This window comes from Botryllus schlosseri, chromosome 5 (genome assembly GCF_051294905.1).
Source record: "Botryllus schlosseri isolate E-star chromosome 5, Bs_hap1, whole genome shotgun sequence".
Lineage (NCBI taxonomy): Eukaryota > Metazoa > Chordata > Ascidiacea > Stolidobranchia > Styelidae > Botryllus > Botryllus schlosseri.
This window is the reverse complement of record NC_137240.1, coordinates 16,504,609-16,522,965: the sequence shown is the minus strand read 5'-3', so window position 1 is coordinate 16,522,965 and position 18,357 is coordinate 16,504,609. Positions and strand designations below refer to the sequence as shown.

Below are 18,357 nucleotides of genomic sequence, written 5' to 3'. Positions count from 1 at the left end.
CATATGCGTTAGGTCACACGTTTATTGAATTCTCAACACAACAAGATTCCAGTACGACGATAAGGCAGGAAGATGCGACATTAGGCTACTTCGCGAAGTTCAAAAATCTGCCCACACCCTTACTGACCTGACTATAATCTCACTAGATTCACATTTTCCAGAAGAGTCGACTTGACTCGGATTCGGCGCATGTCGATTGGATATATAACCTCGGGGGACTGCCAATGAGCGTTTCACAACGATGCTAATTCACAAAGCGGCAGAACTCGCAAACAAATTATATACATCTACTTTCTTCTGATTAAAACTGCAGATCTCTTGTAATGACATTTAGAACCCTGCCAAGCGTTTCTGAGGTCGCTTTATCTAACCACAATTATATTGTTCGCTGGTCAGACGGCTACAGTATCTTGCTACAGTCACTCAGAATCATCTTTGGTTGCTAAATAGAATCACACGATGACTATCGTCGCCTTCATACGAGAGCAATGTGCAATGAACGCGGTAACATTGAGCACCAATAGTTGTCGAGAGTCTTGCGGCGAATTTCATGTTATGGAAATAATCTGTCAGTGTCTGCGCATTGTACAAATCCCAAAACCATGCTTGTATGAAGTGGTAGGCTATGTATGCCACGGAATAGATGCGATCATTGGCTGCGATGGTTAGACGGGCGTCTTCATGGCGAAAGTCCAAGCGTCCACAACATTTTGATAATCCAAATCTCATCGTAGATCCGTGGCTGTCTTCAACAAGTCGCAACCAGGCATGGAATACGAGGGGTCACGCACTCCCGGATTTGGATACAAATTCCGTGAAATTTCGACCGCAAAAGCATGCAGGTTCAGCAATTGTCGGTGATATTTTCTCAACAAACGGTGTGGATATACAACACAGGCATTCTGCTTTCTGTCCAAAACGTAACTCATCACCAGAAAATCAAAACAATTGATATATTATTCAATTGTATATTGAAGTTCTGTGCCTCTAAAATACGCTTCAAAAACAAAACAATGCCATTTCGTTGATCATGTTTACAAAATGCATTGGTTATCATTGGTACACAACCAGAAGGAAATTGGGCGGCATAACAACGGCTGATTACAAATCTTTAAAAATATAGGTAACTATTCAAACGTTAAGGAAAAATCATGCATGGTTAATTGGTTACACAGTTAAATACAACAGTGTCAAGTAAAGGCCGTGTCGGACTTGATTCGGTGTATAGTGCTAGGTAAATGTATACGAATAAAAACGAGTACAGGAACATGAAAAAAGTCTGTCTGGAAGTTCGATTCAGCAATGCATCGGTCAAAATTCCGGACCGTTCATAAAACACCAATGAGCAAACGTGGCCATGGTCAATGCATCAACTTAGTTACGAAAGACGATTTAACAAAATCTTAACGATGAGACGCAAACTTGCGAAACAAATAATCCAAAACAATTTATGGAAACTCGTGAAATTATGAAAAAGTATACCCGCCTGAGAACGTGTTACAGCCAACACCGTCAAAAATGGAGAAATTTTCTCATTATTTCCACAGGTTCGATACAGGAGCTGTACTACCCAGAGCGATACATAACGATTCTATTCACTTCCGATTTGCAATATCAGCAGAAAGACGTTTTAGTATGGTAGGGTGGTATAAAAGCAAAACGAATTGTTAAAGTAACCCCGAGGATATTTGGCCGGGTTCAGTCGGACAGAATGGAAATTTGAGTGAAAGCATTTTCAAAATCCAATAGATTTCATAGGTACATTTCAGCACAGCAAATCGAGGTGACGTCACAAAAGCCCACGTGATCAAGTTCATGTACGCAACGGGACTGGCGGTAACATGTAGAAAGGCCAGAATAGTCAAAGTTGTCAGGGTTGACACTCAAGTAGAACTAGAAGTAAAGCTGTCGATCAATACTTGATAACAAGTATAAGTAGTGATTTCCAAGTTACACTAGAATTAGAATTATAGCTACACATTTTCTCCAAATTAGATTAGAATTACGATTACTGACTTTACGAAAGCTTGGAAATTGAACCAAGCACAGCTCATATCGAATCAGAGTACATCCTAATAACCATGAGAATGGAAAATGTCTGTACAGCAAGCTTGGCGCGTTTCGCACTATACAATTCTCCAGTAGCAATTTCAGGAAAACCAGAAATTAGACTGGAAATAAAATTGGAGCATAGAAACATTTCACAAATTATACTAGAATTAAAATTAGGGCAAAGAAACATTTAACAAATTAGATTAGAATTACATTACCGGTATTTCGCTGTAATTAGTGTGAATAGACAACTAGAATTATTTAATTATCCATGTATGACTTTGATCACCGCTTCAGTAGTCTGTTACCAACTACCTCCGATAACAGTTGCTATCTACTGTCAGCAATACCCGCGAAAAGCACCAAGCAAAGCACACAAAAGATAGTAATTTCACAACATCTAACCCTAACACCAAGACTACGGCGTTCAAGCTCCGCCAGCAAACTACAAGGCTCCTTCGCTGGACGCGGCCTTTTGGCTTTCCTCCGTGTTGGTGGTGGTGACCGTGCTGGCCGAAGTCACAGGCGTGATGGCCGGCTGGCTGGAGTTATCTCCAGACTTGCGCGTGTGTTCGATGAGAGACAGGCAAACGAAAGCCCAGTTGTAGAGCTGTTGCGCTGGCATGGAGCCGTGCTTTGCGACGGCGCCGTGCGCGATGCCCTTGAGCAGACGCGATATCTTGCCTACCACCTCGTCGGTGACAGCTTCCTTGGCGGTCGGATCGAAGTCTACGATTTTCTGATGCAGTTTCGCCGTCGTCAGCTGAACGAGAGAGAGTCACATGACTTTTTCTCGACGGCGATTTCGGTTGGCTGATTGCAGGACTCGGGTCGCGGGATTGGACCAGGGATATTTAGTAGATAATTATTACATATCCCTGGATTCCTGGAGAGACTGGTTAGCGTACTGGTTCTAAGTGGGCGCCAGTGCCTCCTGGGGGAGTTTGCGACTTTGAAGGGGCCGCAAACTATACATAGAGCAATTGGGGGCGCTGAGAGTAAACGTGGGCGATATATGAGCTATGGACATTGGTTTAGGAAAATCTGTAAATTAATAGCTCCAAAGTCAGATATATGAATATGTAGTCACGTCATTCGTGGCCGTACAAGGTGTGTTCAATCGAAAATCGTCACCAACGCTCTCCGCAGATGTTCATTGTTATACAACATTGAGGGCCCAAAATGAAGTGGATTTTTATCAAAATACGCCAACATAGTGTCTGTACCAAGAGTGCATGTACCATCTAAAAATAGCTCGATGAGCTTAAGCGCTCTCTTCGCCTTGATTGTACGAAATTTCATGCCGGTAACGTCATATTTTGTGATACGATTGTCGATGTACAATGTTCCTTCCAATCCTCTGCTACTTGCTGACGATTACCCTGACGAGTGTCAGCCGAAAATATTCGGGTTCATTTCAATATGAATATACTATGCAAGAAGCTCTTCATATAAACGGAGTGACAATAAATGATAAGTACGATACCTGTTTGCAATTAACCCAGTCCTCAAGCGCCTCATGTTCCTCGTCATCTTGATAAAACAGCATTAACACCGCTTTCACAATGTTGTGAATCATAATCGGCGGGATCTAAATATTTCGATTGGTATAGATTGCTTCGATTTTGACTGCATCAGAGCATTGCGATTAGCTCTGGCACAATGATTACAGTACTTGAATTTCAATGGAAGATTAATTGCAACAATTCGAGTTGATTAGTGAGAGACAATTTTTTTCGAGTATTGCAATTACGACAATTTCCACAAGTTATTTTATATGTTCAGGAGAAGTCGATCTGGAAATCTCAAGACACACGCTGGTATACAATCTATACATTGAAATCCAGTTGGGAAAAAGGGATCAACACCGTACCTTATAGTTATGCAGTTCGGCAAACACACTCTTGTCTAACTTCTTCACGTTTTCACGAAGATCAGTCAACATGAGTCGGTCGAACATGATTTCCACTCTCGTGTCGTCCGAGATGCGGCTTTCGGCCTCTGCATAAGAAATTCGAAATCAGTTTGTCTGCCACGGGGAGATCGCCAACGTCGCTTGCCTAAAACGATATTCTTTTTGCCGCTCGAAGACTCGTGTAGCATTTCTTTGTTGGCGGCTTGCAGGAGTTTTAGCATGCGCTGCATCTCCATCGCCTCGTATTTCGGGAGCTTGTTGTGTTTGCCGAGACTCACGTCGACGACGCACTGAAATGCAAAGACACCTGATTGTCAGATTGCTGTCTTTAACAGACTTTCGGGCAGAGGTGATCGTGATCAGCAATGAAGCAACTCTAATTTTGGAGTACTCAAGTGGGTTTTGCCTGCTTGCACAACTCACTGAAGGGGATATGTCTTTAGAATACTTCCACTTCTTTAAAAGTTTTCAGAAACAACCAATTTTTACAAATTGGATAATTCGAAGATTTTTGGTAGAAATTAATTCTGGATTTACGAGCGAAATTATCATAGACACTGTGTGAAAATGTCTATTTGCCTACCTATTTGCAGTTCCATCATTCAATTTGCGTTAGCCGCAAAAAGTATGCGAACCCTCGACTAAATCCACTTTTTCAAAACTGTTCACTCGAGTTCAGGTTAGTGTATTATCGAAGAATTTCATCTAATCAATACACCGCAATATTGCGATACAACGAAAAAATAGGACGGTATCAAAACAACTTGGAGTAGTCTTTGAAATCAGACAGTACTCCTCAGACTTCAATTGACTATTTCCCCTTGAAGTTGTTTTGTAATGCGTTGGAAATTGCTGCTTGAAATTGAGTAAAAATTTACATCATTACTTCTACTGCTACTAGAGTATCAATATTGCCTACTTTGACCTCCTCCTCATAAATTTTCAAGAAAAAAAATCGTAAAATCCCTTTCCCCTACGGTTTGGTTGGTGAGTTGATAGGCGAATACGTAAAAACATCAACAACTAATGCGGCCTGAGATTACATATAAAAATTTGTGCATTCTTTTTTTCCTGACTTCATCGATTTTCTATTGTTTTCCTGAAAGTAGGTCCCAGGGTAGAAATCACTGTAAGAATGCATAACTGCAGTCGTCAGCTTCAAGAAAAGAAGTTAACACCGTTATTTCTCGGATTAGTTCGTAAATTATCACAAAAATTGAGAAGTTGCAAATGATCTGTACACTAGGATGCATGGCATTGCTGACTAACGAGACCATTTTCCTCACTTTCAAAGTCTGAAAAACGCAAGGGTACTACTACATTTCCGTCTGCATAGTGGCAATATATGTGAATTGTGCAACATAAACTGCTGCATGTGGCAGTAACTAATTTGAAATACATATGAAAATGTTTGGAACGCGAGTTGTTGACATTTGGCACATCGTACCAAAAAGGTTGCCGACAGGTGATCTGTATTCATGTCATCGGATGATACTGTGATTGATAACACTCACGCATACTCTGAATTGTGTCGAACGTCAAAAAGAATTGACAATATGAGAAGACCGAATACCTGGCAATCGCCCTTGTCTCCTCGGATAGGATACGCCATGTGATACTCTCCGTACGCTTCGGATGTCACGGTGTCCGAAGTCTCCATACATTTGAAGAGATAATCTCGGAACAGATTGTCCTTGCGGTGCAGTCGTTGAGGTCGCGAATAACGCTGGGTGACACCTAAACATATGTCAATGTGATATAAGCAAAGATAATAATCTCGGAAAAATGCTTATAGAAATTGATGTGCATCGATATTTATTTCCAATTATATATCATTGAATAGTATATTCATATTGAAATGAACCCGAATATTTTCAACTGACACTCATCAGGGGTAATAGTCAGCAACTAGTACAGAATTAGAAAGAACTTTGTATATCAACTATCGTATCATAAAATATGAAGTCACCGGCATGAAATTTAGGATAATCGGAAATGTACTATTTATGTACTATTTTTAGATAGACTTGAAGAAGTATTAGAACTGAGCGAAGTATCATCATTGGAAAAGTATTCCACATTATTACTTATAATCGTCATATGATGAGCCTAGAAGTTGTATGTGCTACTAGTCGGTAAATACGGAATCAAAAATATAAGAATATCGGCCTGGTGTAAAATGACCAATGTGGTCGAAACACCATGAATATCAAAAACAAACAAACTTAAAATAATCCAAAAAATGGCACGATATCGTATAGAAAAATGTTGTTGGGTATATTGTTTTGTCTTTGTGATGGTTCCAAAGAGATGCCGGACTATAAAAGTGAGTAATTGGGGTTTGTGCCACCAAAAAATCTCATGACTTGGTTTCCAAGATACCACGAAATCCTTTATTACATGATTTTTGCGAACATTTTCACATGCATTTCAAGAAAGTAAAACAATGCGGGGGCAGACGATTTTACAAATCATATTAAGAACTGAGAGTCTGCGCCTGATGATTGATATATTTTGCCTCTGTTTATTGATTCAATATATTGCTCTTATATATTGCTGCAACTCGTCTTACCATGACTGATGTTTTTGTCATATATTTGTGTTTATTTTTTCTTCTCTGTCCTACAATTGCAGACTGTCCACTTTTATATTCTTTAAATTAATACCCTATTATACTTCACTTTCTCGGTGGTGACGAGTAGAAAGGCCTTTACAGGTCATATCGTCACTTCCAATCAAATTCTATGTTTGACAAAACAATAAATGTCTGTCTGTCTGCATTAAACCTGACTAAAATGATTTTTTACGTGAGAATCATCAATTCTATCGACTAAAAACGAAAATTCAAAAACTTCAAAACAAAATCTGAACAATCTGAGCCTCTGAATTCCTCCATCTATCTTTGTGACCAGATCATCAACTTCTTAAATCCTGCGACAAAATGTGTTCCGATAGATCAGACATTCCGCTACTCACAGTGTCGTTCGACAGGGACACCTGCTCCAGCTTTTGAACTTCAGATTCTCCCAAAATGTTTGACATCACATAGATCAGTTGCAGTTCTTCGACGGTGTGAGGATTCTTAGCAATCGCTATTCTTCTTGAAACTTTGTAGGAGGTGTTTGACCCTGCAGTATTTTCTATCTATTGATCACCAATGCTATAAAATCTTGACCTAACTGAACTATCTGTTTGGCGTTTAAATAAATCTTCGTCTTTGTTTTGAAAATCTGGGTGGTATGCTACCAAATGTCTTTTCAGCTTGCGAAGTTTTAGAGCAGAACTTGGTGAAACTTTACAGCTTAGCACACACTGTGTCTTTTATTCTCCTCCAGAGTGCATCACAGCGAAACCAAATTGAACACAGGAATCATTGAATCTTTTTTTCGAGGCTCCTACTTTCAGGCTAATTTGACAACGGCCAAAAGGCTACTACCAGTAAGCGGTAAATATATCGACAAGTATATTTCATAAATCTGTTCGTGGTTTGGTAAGTACTACCTTTATGGAAGTACGTCACCGGTATGCACTTCTAAATGTCACAAATGCGATAGGCAGGAAACAAAGAATATCACGATCAATCAAATTGCCCGGATTAAAATACTGTGACAAGCGACACTAAGCCAGCTTACTAAAATTTATCTTTTGCGTTTGGTTCCACATTTATTTTCTCTCGTAACGTGTGTATTTCTTTGGGAAGGTGCAGAAAATCATCTCTCAAACCCATCTTTGAGAGCCGCTGATCAGGATATCTTTAAGCTATTAGACCCGATACCAGTGTACAGTTTTGCTTCACACTGTAGCTTTTTGCAGTTAAACGAGTTTTGTTTCAAGTTTCTTTCTTACATTAGTATTTTGTTCTTACATGTTTTTTCCTAATTCATCAGAGCTCCAATCGTAAAACCATGTCAAAGTTTTTCCTATGGTACGGCACAGTAGTTCACAAAATATGCAAGTAGCTGAGCTCTCAAGCCTGCACCAGACTTCAAGATTAACCACCAATCAGTCCCTTCGTTATAGCGTTGTTCATTGCTAATCTTACATTATTCAAAATTTAATGTTTTGGTTTGTTATCAATATCATGCCATGTCTTCGTAGAGAGACTAAATCTGACAGAGAGACTGACTGAAAACCGGCCATCTTTGTATCAACATATGGAAATCATCACGAGAGTACTGTTAATACAGGTTCAAGAGTATTCTAAGTTTGAGCCGATAAATCTCAGTACCTGTGGTGTTGTTTGCAAACATCATTTTACGGAGCACAAAATTGGAACTATTCTTCAGATCCGGTTCCACAAAGTAGATTGTGATGTTCAGAATCGTCGGGGCGCGACTGTGTATCCATGACATCGCCGATTCGATGATGCAAAGCAGCTTTCGTTTGAGATCGACGAGATGGAACGCGGTGTGGAACGCTTTAGCAACACCCTGTGATTACGCAAATCGAGACCGCAATTAAGCTTAACCACCGTTAAAATGACATCACCAAATCACTGACGTGGCTTAAGGCTGAAAGAGCCAACACACATCAAATTTGGGCACTGTGACATCACCTTTACCCGCTACGTCACACTATATCAGTGGTTCTCAACCTTTTTGTCTTAGCGGACCCCCTTTGGACCGCCACGGACCCCCAAGTCTTAGTTCAAATTTATCTCTATTGTCATGTAACTTCATCTGTCATGTGCAATTTGAGAAACAACAAAAATTGACCTTTCTTTAAAACACAAACATACTATTTATGTAGGGATTGGGAAGACTTTTTATTATTTCAAAGCGAATTATGAAGTTGCATTTCTTGAAATATGGGGCCATATCTTGAAAATCCGCGCTGTCGATTTGATTTGAACGAGTGTTTAAAATCCATTTCCACAAGGACAGGTGGCGGCGAATGTGATAATAACGCGTAACGCTTCCGACGAGACCTTTGGCTATGATCGCAACATACATGGACCCATATAACGCCCAGCCAAGTCATTTTGATCAAGCACCTCAACTTGAAGTTATTCTGGAATAGCAGATATGTATATCATAGGAGAAAATGGATCTCTGCAAAAAAATTTCTTCCAAAACCCCAACAAAACGTCCCAATCAGCAATATGCTAGTATAAGTAGGCTATTGGCAATTTGGCAATTATAATGAGCTTGCACAGTGGAATATTTCATCTCGGATGGCCATTCTGTGGTATGTGAGTCCTGAAGTTTCAGCAGTTATGAAGAGAAAGTGCTTCGTGATTATTCTAATTTAAAACAAAATAAATTAGGTTATCAACCATTTTGCACATTTAGAGGTTTCGCGGACTCCCTGAAGCTGCTTCGCGAACCCCGGTTGAGAACCACTGCACTATAGCAATGCCATTTTCATCGTCCTCACGTAATTGATAAAACTTGTATAGCTCATCCTAAATCTTTGTTCTGACCGAGCCCATGACACTAATACCCAGAGCTGGTCAGTAAAAAAGTATTTCTATTTTTTTAAATACTTATTTAGGATTTGTCTACTGAAGTTTTTCAGACTACTTCCACTTCTACTTGAACAGATTTTTTACACTTTAAAATTTATATAGTACAAAGTGTTTTTGGGATACATTTGCATCACTATTATGAGTGCAATTGCCTTAAGAAACACATCCTGTCAGAGTAACTAAATATATTTTTAGAAAATTCAAGCTATTTGGGGTGTCATTAGTCATAGTCATAGTCATTGACCGTCAGTCACAAAAAGCACCTTGCAATTTTTAAAGTAGCCACGCCCACGTCCGATTGACTGCTTAAGTTATGCGAAACAACGACTGAATATTCGTTTGTGATTGAAATCAAATTTACGTCGTCGCTTCTTGTTGAAGAGCTTTTTACAGGTACAGAACTTCAATATACATTGCAATGGTATATTCAAATTGAAATGAACCCAAATATTTTTGGCGGACACTCGTTAGGGATACCCGTTATCATCAGCAACTAGTAAAGAATTGGAAAGAACATCGTCTATCAACAATTGTAACACAAAATATCACGTCAACGGCATGAAATTTGGAATAATCGGAACTTGGTTGGCGTATTTTGATAAAAAGTCGACTCCAAGGCACACGACGACGCGAAATCTGTCGCTTCGATAATTTTAGGATTATCCAACAAATCTTTGCCAATGACAGAATTCATGGCTTTTACCTGTTCTAGTTGCTGACGGTACCCCTGATGAGTGTCAGCACAAAATAGTCGGGTTCATTTCAATATGAATGAGAAATATCAATCTCTGCATATCCAAGTTCCGAATCAAACAGATACCATGGCTAGTTTGACGTCAGAACGCAATTAGTCATATGAAAGTGGGAAACGATTTGAAATATTCAGTATGTCAAAAATCTCAGCCTGGACTAATTACATGCAAATATTCTTCCACACTGGGGACACGTACCTGATAAAAGTTCAATTCGTGCGTTGAGAACACGCTCCTGTCGCCAACATCTCCCAAGTTGTCGATTCCGAGCAGACCGAACACGCGGTGATCCTCGTCCTTCAAGGGCAGCAAGACGAGAGACGCTTCTTTCGGCTCTTCCAGTCTCTCATCGTTCCAAAAGTATATTCTCCCGTGACTGTGCACGCGCGGCACGTGCACCATCTTACCGCGTTTGACGCAGTAAAAGCTGGCGAGTACAAGTATTTGTGAGCTGATTGAGAGCAACGGAGTACATCTACTATTTAAGGGTACTCCGGTAGTTTCTGACTACTCGTACTTATTGCACGAGTGCTCATGTTTTGAGACTGCTTCCACTTTTACTGAACAATTGTGGATTTCAAGAAGCATTGCTTATGAGTGAAAAATGTGAAATATCCCCTTATCACGGTAACTGCATATATCGTCGCGGTGTGATCGAAGTAGCTAATGATCATTTTTCAAATTTTAAGATCCATATTTTAAATTGATAGAAAATCAAGTTTTTGTAAAATTTTCATGTTCCCGCCATGTTTATGTTTGTCGCATTGTTTCAAAGTTCACCATGACCAAGATATGGCTGGAAGAAAATGAAGACATCACATAAAGTTAATCTTCCCAAAATGTATAAAACGGCCATAAGCTACTTCCATTCCACGGCGACGATATATTGGAAGATGACACCTGTTTGTAGTTTTCTTTTTATGCATATCGCGATGATACACCTTGCACTACCACCTAGTTATCCCTAGAAGCAGACGATGCCTTGACCAAATCTTGTTAGTTTACAGTCAACTGACCACTGTTTTTAGTAGTTCAAGTTCTACTTGCGAGCTTTGAAAAGCGAGTAGTTCTAGTTCTTTTTCGAATTCCAGTAGTTTGTACAGGTCTGCCTAGATCTCATTTGTAACACGGACAATTTTTTGCCATTGGCTCATTACAAAATTCGCACAGCCGAATCTTCACCTGATTCCCGGCATGTCTTCGTAGAAAGCCTTCCCCTTCAGAAACCTCTCGTTGTCGTTAGTCCAGCCCGCGTATCTCAACAGAAAGTTTCCGCGGGACGGATGCGACAGGTTGTTTTCCAACAGCGCGACGTACGCACTGATCCGTTTTTGATTGCCGTGTGCCTCCGCATCCTTCACAAATGTGAATTAGTGCGTTGTAAGATAGATGCCACGTATATATTGATATATACCGAGCGGTATATGCTATTTACACACAAAAATGGATAGGTCATTGTGATCCAGTTCAATAAACTAATAGGATGCACATATGAGAGCAGTAGTTCTTAACCGGTGTTCCAATTAATACTAGGGCTTTCCAGATCCAGTCTCAGGGGTTTCCTAGAGGTCAAAACACGCAATCAACTCATACATATGACCAGCACTGGTTGCAGGTAGTTAAGCGAATTGTGATTGTTGTGGTGGTACGTCATTTGCATTGGCGTACGCAGGGAATATTGGGGTTCGAAATCGGAATCCGTTCATTCTGAAATTCCAATCCAGTGCTCCGCAAAATATATTTTGTAATGGTTCACAGTCACTTACAATGTGGAATAATGAGTTGTGGTTACTGTGAGGTGAGCCACAATTTAGGCTGGAAATTTACTCAGTGTAAACCACAATCCAAACTAGAATTACAAACCGGTCAATTCACCGACCTTGGAAAGAGTCTGGAAGATGAATCGGTACACGGGCGCCATCAGAGCGCCGCTGGTTTCCGCAGCGTCTTGAATTTGACGCAGCCATTTCCGTCGCGCCTCGCCGCGTACGCTTTCGGCGTAAGTCCGTTCTACGGTGGTGGTCACGTACTCGATCACGGAGTCAAACACCTGAAACCACAAGATAGCGTAACGGTGGGGCGTCCGGCTTCTTGATCGGTCATGGGCTCGATCCACGGCCGCGTCAGACCAAAGACCTGATTAGTAACACTGGTATCCATGACTTCTCCGATTTGCACTCAGCATTCCACTATAGCAGGGGTTCTCAACTTTCCTTGCGTAACGGGCCGCATTTTAACAGCAAAAAGCGCTGCGGGCCGCAGAACATTATTATCGTATATTTGTGGACTATACTATTATATTTAGGCTAATATAGCCTATTTACCAGTCGTGTATGGGCATTTTGTTTGTATGCATTCTACAGCATAATGGACAGCGTTCGTAAGCTTTCAGTTGCTGTTTCTAGTGAGATTGTTGCGTAAATCCCTTCATGAAGCGTGCATTGCATTCGTTCCCAAGTCGGTATGTGCACCTTCAAACCCTTGCACCAGAGAACTGAACTCTCTGAATTTCAATGCGTGAGCGAGCAAGTATAAAACTACGGTAACTTTTTCTTTACAGAGGCCATTGTCACTTTAGGCTCTCTGTGATATGAGAAGAAGTCTCACGTCCGGGGAAATTTCTGAGCAAACCAATCAACCATTCTCCTCTCCTTCCTGGCTGATGCCCTGCACCAATAGTTACAGAAGTCAGCTTTGTTAAGTTGATGTTGTTTGCTAGTCCCATCTCCCCACGTTTGCCCAGCCAGCATTACGTCTACAAATATATCCACTCTGATAGAATACCCCAATACAATTAGCGTTGCAATGTCCGTAGATTTTGTCCAATGCTAGGTTAAAGTAGTCTGCGGGGCAACGTATTTCAAAACATGCGACAAAAGATTAACTGACATTGCTGTTACCATTCTTGTCACGGTTGAATCAGACAACTGCAGCTTCGAAATTTGTTAGGTGAAGTTGTCCTTGCTGCTAAACTCCGGAAACAGCGGAGATTCGCACAGTATAGTAACGTTTTGTTGGAGAAACACCTTTTTTAACAGATTTCATGGGTTTAGCGATATACCAAGCAATTTTGAATCATGCGTTTTTAACGTCGTCGGCAATCTCAACAATGCCTCAAAATATGGATTGCTCAGCCTGAGACCTAGCTAGCAACGCTTTTTTCTAAGATCAGGTGATATGTGTAACTCGAGATGGACTGTCCGAAGACCTATTCAGAACAATAAGAATCTAAACTCGACCATATATCAAGAAACCAGAAAACATTGAAGAATGAGAATAAATCAAACGAAACAGAAACAGAGCGATAAGAGAGCTTTAGTGGCTAAATTGATACCGTATGCAACAATACTGCGTGCCGGTAGTAATTGCGATCATATTGAAAGATCTCGCGGGCCACAGAAAAAGCGTCTGCGGGCCGCATGCGGCCCGCGGGCCGCGGGTTGAGAACCCCTGCACTATAGCATGGAGGGGCGGTACAAGACTCAGAAAGCCTTACAAGGCTATTTCTGCACCTTCCTTCCATATGCAATGCACATCATGCACCCATACTATCGATATACACAGATTGTGTGTACCCTGTACCGGTATCTATATCATGAGTTGGTGTATAGGCTATGCCGCAAAAACATCAAGGACAGAAATATACAAAGTTCTACTCCTACCAGAGGTGATTGGCAACAATGCGCTTCTATACTCAAGCAGGTTTAGGTCACTTTGCACTATTTTTTCAGTTTTTGTATTTTTAGACCACTTTCGTTTCTACTTCAGCAGTTTTTTAAGCAAAATTACTTTTCACAGTTGGATTTTGAAAAGTATTGGTTTCGGGATATGTTTGCATCACTCTTACGAGTAAATTGTCATAAGAAAAGTGTTAAATAACCCCCTGCATCACAGCAAAGGAATACATTGTCGAAGATATTTCCAGAGTCACGTCTGACTTTGCGTTGGTCTCAAAGGTGCATGCTGCAAATTCGGAAGTATCTGCCTCCAATGAACTGCTAGAAACTTGCCAACCCTCGCCCAAATCTACTTCTTGAGACTAGTTACTTGAGTAGTTTTCAGTCCTTCCAATTTCTACTTCCACTTGAAGTGGTTTTGAGATGTCTTGGAACTCGAAACTTCCAGTAATAATACGGCGTAACTCCTACTTTTACGTGAGTAGCAACACTGACTACATTGACCATCTCTGCTTGTAAATACTAGTGGTTTGAGTAAATACTAGTGAATCCTCTAGTTTACCGGACCAGGACCTGACATATCGATCACGCCTTCTGACACATGCCACCTTTTTTGTCACCTGTCCTTTTATATTGTCTTCTTTTAATTTTCATTCAGTGTGGATGCCTCCTTTTTACAGTGCCTAGGCGGCGGGTGTCTGATTTCAAAGACTACTCCAAGTCGTTTCGACACCTTCCTATCTTTCATTGTATTGCAGTCTTGTGGTGCATTGAAATGATGAAAATATTAGCAATAAATTGAATTGAATTGTAAGGTCACAAACGCCTATCAATAAAAATCAAACCTTTCATTTATTACATGAAATTGTTTTAACATGTCTTGGGAATTGCTACGATACTTATAATCACGCAGAAATCCATTGCTTCTACGAAGCTTCTACAAAATTGCCAGGGGCTTACCTCTTCTCCACCGGCAATCGCGTCGATCACTGCGTGGATGTAAGTGTGGAATTCTTTCCGTGTTACTTTCGTATCGTTGAGACGTTGTTTCCTGGATTTCCTGATGGCGATCCTGCCACGTTTCAGAGCGGCCGCTTCCGAGCCTCCTTTGTATCTGCAAAATGATTTTGGGTCAGAACGCAATTTGCTTTCGAGAGGCACAGTGCCAAAATAAAAACATTACTTTGATAAAATTTCCTCGATGACGTCGATTTCCAGATACCCCCGTCCGTCAATATCCCATTTGTTGAACACGTTTTCGATCATGTCTCTGTGTTTAGCGGATAATGCAGCGCGGTGAGCCTGTGACAGAGTAGTCAGATTACAAACGGTGCGCTAAACAACCATACTTGAATGCTTCATGCCGCGTGAAGCGCAGCTCCATCTACACATCAATGAAACAGGGCAACAATTTTCTGTGTTGTCTCTTGCCTCACACTTGATATGATCGTTATTACCTAACGTAACTTTTTTTACAGCTTCCGGCAGCTTTCTAAATACTCAGAAGTTATGTAGTTTGGTGTTTTAAGCTTTTTGCAGCTTTTCTCCATTTCATCATGGAACATTTTGCAAATTCTTTCGATTTTTCATGCAACCAACTTTTTACTGGAAATATTTGGCACTATATGTAAATAGATCGCTCGATTATTTCAACGTCGTTTAAATTTGAGGTTCTCTCTGATTTGACGTAAATTCAGGCTGGTCAGCAGAAAATTATATTTCAACACGGTAAATTTTTTCAGACCATTGATTTTGTTGAAGTCGGCAACACTGAGTTTTGCTACAGTGCCTTGGATACGGATTCATTCTAGTATCTAATACCCTATTCATTTCAAGGAAGTTGTCCATAAATGCAACTTTTTAGTGGAACTTTTGTGAAAAATAAATGCAAGTTTCCATGGATTTGATTGCAACTAAAATTTGTCCTAGATATTAGCATTTTTCGAAGCATCTTACTCAAGTTGGCTATATTTTTAGGTTACTGCCACTTGTACTTCTCAGTTTCTCAGGCAACACTGCTTACCTATTACACATTTTGGTGTTGAAAGCAGTTACATGAAAGATGCCCACCTGCAATTTACAACAAAAAGTATACGACACCGTGACCAATTATACTTCGAAAAACTTGTTACATTTTCAGATTTCACATTTTCCACTTATTCTTGAAGTGGTTTGAGTTCAACATTTCTACTTGCAATTGAGCAGTAACTTATGGCATTACTTCTATACTTCCATATAAGTAGCAACACTGACTACTTTGACCAACTCTGCGATTACATCATTCACGTGTTTGATTCAAGATTATGTACCAACCTTTGCAATCCTGTCCATCTTCTCCTCTTGGGTCTCGACGTAGCCGTAGAAGATAAAGTTGAGCAAGTCCTCCACCATCTTGTGAGTGGCCTCTTCTCTCACGAAAGCTTCCATCAGCGACACGAAACGGGGTTTGTTGAGTTGACTCTCGTCGAAAACGCTCATTCTAAGAAATGGAACGACAATCAAGATGGGTTAAAGCTATACCGTTGGAAAATTAGGCTTTTTGTCAAATCCAATGATGTGAGTGGTATCTCCATAAACATAGGCAAGCCTCATATTGATATTATCAGAGGTTGACAGTAACGAAGTACTTCTACATTTTAGGAGTATCCAAGCAAGTTTTGCCTACTTCCACTTGCAATTGATTGAAATTTAAGGCATTACCTCTAGTTCTATTCGACTATCAACATTGCGTACTTTGACATACTCTGAAAATGAGCCCTTTCTGTTTTGTCACTGCATTAAATATATAAATTATATCCAATAAATTTATTCCAACATTGGTATGATCGATCTGCGTATCAAAGTACCGCGAATGACTCCTGGATGAGAACTCCGAGTAGAATTCTTGCGCTCCCTTTTCCGTCAGAGTAACGGGGTCCGCTGCAAATGCGACGCTCATTTGATAGGTGCTCGACGCCCGAGTCTTCCCGTGAACGGACATGCTCGCTGAAAACGAAACGATCTGTTTGTTAAATAGAGATCCCATGATGTAGAGCAGTAGATGATAAGTTTGCGACTTCGCCGCGGCAAAAGAGTTCGAAAAACAATCCATATCTGATCCGTGACTCTTATCAATGGCAAACCATACACACCACAATATTTCCTTTGCATGTGCTTTGGAAAGCACTCTATGTACTAGCGATAGTTTAGTTTTCAACACAACTATATATATCTACTACTATGACAGGGATATCTAGAACTTCTAGATATCCCCGTACTATGACTACTTACTAATCAGTGCCAGCCAACTTAGCACCACTTTTTGGAGTGTTTACCAAGGTGCTTTCCAGGATACAGTAGCAAATAAGACAGCTATTTTGGCATTTCACTTGAAATAATGTGATACAATAGTAACACAACATAATATTAAGAATCTAAGCAGGTTTCTATACCTTCATCGCTGTTGTCGACAGTTTTTATAATTCTGCTTATCGGCGACTTCTTGCCGCTCGAATCTTCCTGCTCATACGAGGGATCTTCAGATTCTCTGTCAAATCGAGGACTAGCATAACAATCGCAGAATTCAAGTATACTTTGACGAATGCAAAAACAAACCAAGTGTAATCCTTCAGTTTTTACGGTGAACGTCACTACTGATTAGTATGACGTCATGCTTTTGCACTATATCATGTTTTGAGATAGAAGAAATATAGCAGTGTATGAATCTTAAGATTACCACCCTCACTCGTGTTACGCAATCCAATGTGACGCTTGAGCATATCATATAGGTTAGGTGAGAGTTGGTGCTAGCGTTATTTTTGGGTTATAAATCCACATGCATCCTCTTGACGTAAAACATCCTGTTTATTTTTCGATTTTCTAATTTCTATCACGGCCCTTGTAGTGTAGAGCAGTGCTCTTCAACCTTTTTCGACGTGGTACACCCTTTTAAGGTTTGCTCAAAACTCGTACACCCCTGTTCATTAGGGGTCTTCAAACATGACTATTTTTCTCAAATCGTACTGGCTACTTGATAAAATTGTTAGGTTACCTAAATTAAGCCTACACACCAAATTTGGTTCAATTCCGACCAGTAGAAGCGGAGGTATTGCCGTCAAAAAAAATGGATTTGAATAAAATAGTATTTGGTCACAGAGTCTATTCGCAGCCAGTTAGGCAGCCCGCCACGCAAATTTAGGCTTACAATATTTTGGAAATCTAAAAAGAGAACACTTTTTCAGAAATTTGAGACTTGCAAAACCGTAAAAGAATTCTAAAAAACCGGTGAATTTTTCCCACTTGGTGATCAATTGACTAAAGAAACGGTCATCATCTTTCCGCTCAGAGCTCAAAATATCGTTTTTCTCTCCGCATTGCTAGGTGGATGACTAAAAAAAGGTCAACCTTTCACTCAGAGCTAAAATCACAGTTTTTCACTCCGAAATACCCGCCGGAGCGTCACTTCTGTGCTGATTTACGGCATATCAATTTGCTCTAAATCTGACCTAAATTTTC

The 18,357-nt window shown here is 40.3% G+C and overlaps 1 protein-coding gene across 1 annotated transcript in view; it reads right to left on the bottom strand.

Annotated features, from left to right (window-relative positions):
* Window positions 1–1,014: 1,014 nt before the first annotated feature.
* LOC145439247 (EF-hand calcium-binding domain-containing protein 5-like) overlaps window positions 1,015–18,357 on the bottom strand; it is a 32,828-nt gene continuing 15,485 nt past the window's right edge. The window contains exons 18-31 of the mRNA XM_080316746.1: window positions 17,295–17,389; window positions 16,710–16,848; window positions 16,177–16,342; window positions 15,047–15,165; window positions 14,824–14,977; window positions 12,066–12,236; window positions 11,369–11,541; window positions 10,385–10,613; window positions 8,196–8,397; window positions 5,541–5,704; window positions 4,113–4,257; window positions 3,926–4,053; window positions 3,539–3,643; window positions 1,015–2,815 (exon numbers count right to left, since the gene is read on the bottom strand). Coding sequence (XP_080172872.1) covers window positions 2,498–2,815; window positions 3,539–3,643; window positions 3,926–4,053; window positions 4,113–4,257; window positions 5,541–5,704; window positions 8,196–8,397; window positions 10,385–10,613; window positions 11,369–11,541; window positions 12,066–12,236; window positions 14,824–14,977; window positions 15,047–15,165; window positions 16,177–16,342; window positions 16,710–16,848; window positions 17,295–17,389 — 2,308 coding nt within the window. The 3' untranslated portion in view covers window positions 1,015–2,497. The remainder of the gene's footprint in view (window positions 2,816–3,538; window positions 3,644–3,925; window positions 4,054–4,112; window positions 4,258–5,540; window positions 5,705–8,195; window positions 8,398–10,384; window positions 10,614–11,368; window positions 11,542–12,065; window positions 12,237–14,823; window positions 14,978–15,046; window positions 15,166–16,176; window positions 16,343–16,709; window positions 16,849–17,294; window positions 17,390–18,357) is intronic.